We start from the raw sequence: 7776 nt of genomic DNA on the forward strand, positions 1-7776 counted from the left end.
TACACGAGTTCTGCTTGGTCTTGGTTTAACTGTAGTTGTTCCTTTGCATTTCTGTTTTACAATCACATAATCAACAATCAACTTGGGCAGTTTTAGAAGGGGTGAAATGTCCATGATGGGTTTTGTTACTTAACTAACATCCAGTGACTAGTTCATGTTTGAAGTCACTGAGCTCTCCTGATCAACCCATTCTGTTGTTGCTGCTTCTCTACTGACAATCAGATAGTGTACACTTCACATTTGTTGAAAGATGGTTTGAATATTGTGGTTAATTATGAGGGCATGTTATTCATCTTTGGTGCTTTTATTCTGCTGACCGACTTCACAACTGTTGACATGTTTGCTTGTAACATTCCTCACTCTATCCCATGTGTCATACTTCACAGGGTAACACAATTAAAGGATCACTTTTTCAAAAACCCCGTAATTGTCCCCTATTGCAACGCAGGAGTTTTAAATTTGGCCCAAAGGTGCCTATAACCTTCTTCTGTGATGGTACAAAAGCATGCTACCCTGTGATGACACACTATGGCTCAGCGATGCTTTAAACAGCAAGGTGTCGCCACATGGGATAGAAAGGCCACAGCTCAGAAGTTCGTGTGAGGTGTAAGGTGGGATAATGAAGTTACATTGGCACCAAATACCAGCACAAGTTTGCCCATCACCACTGTGGATCTGTCACACAAAAGGGAGGTCATCAGACCCCCTCTTAATGACATTTCACTCCTTCCTTTGATGCAAATAGGGCTGAGGGGGTGGCATAAAGGGCATCAATGAAACTACCCCTTCCACTGTAGCATTGATTCCCACACGTTTTGCAGTCAAATATGACAGTTCACTGTGTGATAAGCAACAGACAACGTTTTTGACAATCTTTGACATTGCTGATGCCTCCTGGACATTTCAACACTTCTGTAAGGACAGTGTAGGCCTGCAACCCTATTGAACACAATTGCACCCCTTTGGAGTGTAATGTGACCACAATTTTTGCTCTGGTATAAAGGGTGGAACCACTAGTGTCTGTTGATAGCCATTTGAGAGAATCTGAATGTGATCCAAAGAAGCAAAAGGTGTTTATGCTTTTTCAGCCCTCCTACTTTGCGCCCTCCTGTGGCATGATCATCAGGGAGTGCGACATTGACACATGTGTGAATAAAATAGCAAAGAGTCCATGTAATACCCCTAATCCAGCAACAGTCTTAGTGTCATCTGTACACCTTTGTAAGCAATTGAAAAATGTACCTGTACAGAAACAATCCGTGACAGATTCCTAGGCACCTGCTGGCACGAAACCACTCAAGACATTTTACCTGAGTGGTGGTACACTGCTTCTGTAGTACATGTTTTTGGGCAAGTGGAATCTAAGGAGTGTCAAAGGATTTCCTCTCTCCAGGTGCCTAGGAATCCATCATGGGTTGTCTCTGTACAGGTGCATTTTTAAAGTGCTCAGTAAAAGTGCGCATGTAGCACCAGGGTGTTGCCAAAGTGGAGGGTCTTAGAGGGACCCTTTGCTGTTTGATTCATGCATGTGTCAATATCACAGCCCCTCCCCCCCCCCCCTCCACAATCCCACCATAGGAGAGCACAAAACAGGAGGACTGCAAAAGCATAAATACCTTTTGCTGCTTCAGGTCATGTTGAAATTTCATCAAATGGTTTTGAAAAATCTGTAGCGGTTTCACTCTGTACATAGAGTGAAAATTGTGGTTGTACTATATTCCAAAGTGGTATGATCATGTTTAGTGGGGTTGCAGGTCCGTTATGTCCTTCGAGGAAGGTTGAATTGTCTGGGGCAGGGTGTGTCAGCAGTGTCAAAGTCTGTCAAGAACTTCACCCTGTTGTTCGTCACATTGCAAACTGCCATTCTTGACAGTGAAATGTGTAGTAATCAGCTCCCCAGGGGAAGGGGTGGTTTCATTGACGTCCTTATATGACACCTCCTGGGGCCTTTCCATGTTGATTCTGAGTGGCAGGTGTGTGAAATGTTTTTCTCAGCCATCCATAAGAAAACTGCATGATTTTAACACTAGGCATTGCGGTTCTGACCTCCATCACAGAGGCCTAAAAGGAATGGTGAAATGTGATGCTCTCAATATACTTCCGATTATCTCCTCACAAGTGGAGACAGCTTAGGCCTAGAATGAAACTTTCACTCTGCAGCGAAGAGTACTCTGGTTTGAAACTTTGTGACAGATTAAAAATGTTTGCCAGGCCAAGATTTGGACCCAGAACTTTGCCTTTCATGAGGAGTGCTCTTACTGACTCAGCTATCCAGGCATCACAACTCTAATTCTGTCAGTACCTTTCCTGTGCTTTCCAAACTTCACAGAACCTGTCGTGCATGCCTAGATGAATTAGTATTCTTGGAAGCAGTCTTCATCTCTGCGTAACTATCGATCCTGCATCCATTTGAACCTGCTCGTTATATTGGAGCCTCAGTTTCCCTCTGCAATTTTTATGCCACACACTTCCCACCAGTACCAAATTAAAGACTCCCTGATATCTGAGAATGTGCCCTATAACCCAGTCCCTTCTATTAGTTGAATTGCACCATAAGTTCATTTACTCCTCAGTTTTATTCCCAGATATTCATCTAATATTCAGTGTTCTTTGTAGCATCACATTTCAAAAGCATCTATTCTCATCATGTCAGCACTGTTTATTGTCTATATTTCCAAATGTGTCTTTAATTTTCATACAAATGGCACATATCTTTCCCACACCTGCTCTGCTGTTTTGTGTATTATGCCAGTCTCATTACCTGTTTGACTCATTACATTTTTATATCTCCTCTTTTCATTAATTAAATTCTATATCTCACATTATCAGAGGATATCTACTGGGCCTTGTCTTTTTACCCATTTGATCCTCTGCTGCCGTTACTATTTCATCTCTCAGATCTGCCATTCATCTTCTATTATATTCTGCTCCCCTGTTTCAGTCATTCATTGTCTAATGCTCCTTTGAAACACATCCAGTGGTTCTTTCAGTTTATTGAGGTCCCATCTTCTTAATTTCTTCAGTTTTTTCAGTTAATCTTCAGTCCACAACCAATAAATTGAGACCGCATCTGCTCCTTGAAATGTATCGTAGCTTAAAATTTGATTTCAAAACATTCACTGTATGATTACGTAATCTATCTGAAACTTTCTGGTATCTCCAGGTCTCTACCATGTGTACAATTATCTTTCAAGATTCTTGAACTGTTGGTTAAATTGTGCTCTCCGCAAAATTCTACCAGGAGCTCTTCCTTTCATTGCTATTCCCCAGTCTGCATTCACCTACTAATTTTCCATTCTTCCTTTCCCTACTACCGAATTTCAGTTACAATTAAAATTTCATCTTCTTTAACAATCTGAATAATTTCTTTTATCTCACTGTACATTCTTTCAATCTCTTCATCATTGCAGAGCTAGTAGGCCTGTATGCTTTGACTAATATGGTGGGTGTCAGCTTTGTGTCTTATCTCAGCTACACTAATGAGTTAACTGTGTCGTTATCATGGAAAAATTGCTTAACCACAGCCATGGCATGAAGCTTAGAAATTAGGAGACAGGTACAGGAAGAATTGAAGCAGTGAGGCTGAGTTGGGTATCGTGGCTGAGTAGCTCGGTTAGTAACAGCAAAGTTTCAGATTTGAGTCCCAGTACAACATGTACTTTGGTCCAAATTGTTTTCCTTCTTGTGTAATTGTTTGACAGTTAATTGTGTGTTCAGAGGTGAGCTGAATGACTGGCAACTCTACTCATTCTTGTCCCACATGTGTAGTTTTCAAAATCCCATTTGCCTGTCAGTGGGCTACCACGAATTTTGGTGCATTGCCATGTGGCATATTGTGGCAACTACAAGTTCTCACATTCGTGACAATTTCCACTGTGTTGTATTGAATTTTAAATTAGTATACACAAAGTCACTGTAATTGACATGTCATTGTGATATGGCATACTAATACTCAGTTCATATCTTATTCCATACAAGGATATGTATTCTACCTTTCCAATTGGTTGGCCAAATTTGATGTTACTTTGTGAACATTTGGCATGTGTTATCACAAAATCCATAATTTCAGTCCAGTTATCTAAAATATCAAATAGTGTCTTTATTCAGAAACAGGTCCGATAATTTCTTTGAATACTACATGCGTCTCTACACCTGCATAAAAAACACCTCTGTCCGAACAGGCCATGAAGGCCCAACAGTACTGACCAGCCGCTGTGGCATCCTCAGCCTGTAGGCGTCAGTGTATGTGGATATGGAGGGGCATGTGGTCAGCAAACCACTCTCCCGACTGTATGTCAGTTTACAAGACTGGAGCCGCTACTTTTCAATCAAATAGCTCCTCAATTTGCCTCACAAGGGCTGAGTGCACACCGCTTGCGAACAGCGCTCGGCAGACCGGATGGTCACCCATCCAAGTGCTAGCCCAGTCCGACAGCGCTTAACTTTGGTGATCTGACGGGAACCGGTGTTACCACTGCGGCAAGGCCGTTGGCCTACATCTGCACTACTACTCTACAAATCATGCATAAGTGCTTGGCAGAGGGTTTCTGAGATTCACTTTCAGACTGTTTTCAAGCATTGCACTCTTGAACAGTTTGGGGGAAAAAAGAACACTTAAATCTTACTGTGTGAGCTGTGATTTCCGTTATTTATTACATTTGTCATTTCTCCGTGTTTAGGTGGGAGTTGAAAAAATGTTTTCACTTTCAGCAGAGAAAGATGGTAACTAAAATTTTGTGAAAACACATAGCTATAACAAAAAAGCACCTTTATTGTAATGATTGTCATTTCAACTCACTTATTGTATCAGTGACACTCTCCACTATTACAAGATAATACAAAACAAACTCTTCTTCCTTGAACGTTTTCAATGTTCTCCAGCAGTTCTGTGTGGTAAGGATCTCATACCATGCAGGAATACTCCAGAAGAAGAGAGACAAGTGTAGTGTGAGCAGACTCTTTAGCATATTTGTTGCATCTTCTAATTGTTCTGCCAGTGAAAAACAATCTTTGGTTTGTCTTCCCCATATCATTTTCTGTGTGATAGTTCCAGTTTAAATTGTTCTTTATTATAGTCCCTAGGTATTTAGTTGAATTGACAGACTTTAGATTTGTATGTTTTCTCATTTAGCATAAATATAACAGATTTCTTTTAGTACTCACATGGATGGCCTCACAAAATCAATTGACACTTTTTGGGTCAAACAGGTATATTGTCTAAATCATTTTACAATTGGTTTTGACTGTCTGACAATTTTACTAGATGGTAAAGATTAAATTAAAGAGCTATATGAATTTTGGAAATTATTTGCTTACCACATGGCTACATAACATTGGATTACAACAGTTTATTAGCTGGGGTTATGGCTTTTTACTATATAAATTGTTACTGGACGTTTGAGGGGTGGTATTTTCACAGTTTTCTCAATTGAAAGTGTATGTGTGAGCTGAAAACTAGACTGTGTATCTATCTCATAGTGCCACTGACAGGTGTCTTTAAGTAGAAGGGATATTGTAATGATACATGATACTTCACTTGAGAGAGAGAGAGAGAGAGAGAGAGAGAGAATTTTGGTTCTAAACCAAAAAAACTACTGTCTTGAATCACAGCATTTTGTTCAGGAGCCTCCCATGTGTGATGACGGTAGATGTGTTATGATACACCCTTAGGCCAAAAATCATTCCACAGACTATTAAAAATTACTTTCCATTTAAAAATGGTAGAGGCATACAAATATTTAGGCACATTTTGACTACAATAAACAGTATTGTTAAAAGGTGTTCCCAGTGGCTAACATGACAAAAACATAAACAAATAATAAAAGCATCTTCTCTCATTGTACTGCTAAACAGAAAATAAAATGGGAATGTGTAGGAATAAAATGTAACATTCTTCAATTACCTGTACAAAATTACTTCACTGGGAGATATACGGTATTCAGGGAGGCCAATAAATGTAGAACAAATTTTTCTGGTACGTTGCTTGGGGATGTTTTGAAATTGTGGTTATTTGCTGCAGTCTGCAAGATGGGACATCATTTTCATCTGTCCATGTAAGACTTGTACAACGTTTCACATTCAGTTAGTTGTATTCTGACAAGTTTGGCAAAGTACTTACTCTGAATTTTGATGATTCATATTATTATTTTCCAAAACTGTTGTGTCTACGTATACTAATCATCATTATAACAAAAAAATTATACAGAGATCCACCATTCACATGTCACTCTTTTATTCCAAATATTTCTTATGCTTTGATTTTATATGTAGTTTACAAAAAGTTACAAACAGAATTTCTTCGTGATCTAAAATGGACAATATGTACTCTGATTACACTTTATAATATGAATGCTTTACTGTTTACTTTTTTGTGTTGGACATAAGTACTGACTTGCTCATTCTTTCTTCCAGTGGCCATTGACTTAATTGTGCAGCACATTCGAGACATACGTATCAACCGACGTGTTCCCAGCTCTTCAACTCTCAATATCAAGAAGACTCAGACAACAGATGGTTATTTCACAAGACCTCACTGAAATTACTACAAAGACATTTTACAGATGTTATCTCTATTTGATCAACGTAATTAAGTTACAAATATTTTTGGTATTTTACATAACATATCATTCATTCTCCTTTTTTTTATTTTAAGGAATTCCTCATTCAGATTATTTTAGAATCATTAAGTGTGTGTGTGTGTGTGTGTGTGTGTGAGAGAGAGAGAGAGAAAGAGAGATCTTGTGTATGTATTTGTCAAATAAGATCAAGATATTGTAACATCTTACCATGTACATCTTCAAATCTTCAAGTCCCAAATGTGTACAAATTTTTGTTGTGGTTGAGAAGTTAGGAAGAAATGCCATTTTTTCCATTGCATTCTTCGTTTGCCATGTTATTGCAAGTGCAATGAAAATAAGAATATATCAAACCAAAGATGATAGTTCCTTAATGTGTACTTACATTTTATTTATGCAATTCATTTACAACATCAGTAGCTGTTCTCTGCAAACCACTGTGTGCAGAATATACTTTTTATTGTATCATATGCACACTAATGGATGGAACATTGGAACAATAACTGTTTATTGCCTCTATTCAAGCTGTTATTAGTAAAAGTTTTTCTTCGTGGCCCCTGTAATAACATTATGTCCTGGGTGGAGGATTCTGCTCTAAAATCAGCTCTTGGGGTTTCCTGACAACATTTTCATGAGACATTGTGCATTTTCATTTAAGGTCTATCAGTTCAGATTTTCAGAAATCCAGACAATTCTATTTCTAATTACCCCACCAAGTGATGTGCACATTGCTAACTCTCTGGACTCATATTCAGGTGGAGGGTGTTGAAATCCCTATCTGACCATCCCAATTGTGGTTCTTCCATAGTTGCTTTACATTGCTTAAGGAAAATGCCAGTATGGTCTTTTGATAAGTATTTGGTCAATTTATTTCTGTATCCTTGTCCAGTCTGACTGTTTACTCTGTCTCTAATGCTCTCCTGAGCAGGGTGTTAAACCTTAATCTGCCTAGCTTCCTTCCCTCCATCTAATAACATCAGTCTTGACAGGATGTTAATAAACTTTTTTTTCCTTGAGTCAACGTACCTTTGGCGATTAAAATGGTTCAAATGGCTCTGAGCACTATGCGACTTAACTTCTGAGGTCATCAGTCCCCTAGAACTTAGAACTACTTAAACCTAACTAACCTAAGGACATCACAAACAGCCATGCCCGCTACAGGATTCGAACCTGTGACTGTAGCGGTCGCGCGGTTCCAGAC

At 39.0% G+C, this 7776-nt stretch overlaps 1 protein-coding gene and 1 pseudogene across 1 annotated transcript in view; one reads left to right on the forward strand and one right to left on the reverse strand.

Moving 5' to 3' along the window:
• Window positions 1-6650, forward strand: part of LOC126248906 (uridine-cytidine kinase) — a 129969-nt gene extending 123319 nt beyond the window's left edge. Inside the window, exon 7 of the mRNA XM_049950383.1 lies at window positions 6412-6650. Coding sequence (XP_049806340.1) covers window positions 6412-6536 — 125 coding nt within the window. The 3' untranslated portion in view covers window positions 6537-6650. The remainder of the gene's footprint in view (window positions 1-6411) is intronic.
• LOC126250146 (5S ribosomal RNA) lies at window positions 4376-4493 on the reverse strand (annotated as a pseudogene).
• Window positions 6651-7776: the final 1126 nt, after the last annotated feature.

The sequence above is a fragment of the Schistocerca nitens genome, chromosome 3, assembly GCF_023898315.1.
Source record: "Schistocerca nitens isolate TAMUIC-IGC-003100 chromosome 3, iqSchNite1.1, whole genome shotgun sequence".
In the NCBI taxonomy this organism is placed as follows: Eukaryota; Metazoa; Arthropoda; class Insecta; order Orthoptera; family Acrididae; genus Schistocerca; species Schistocerca nitens.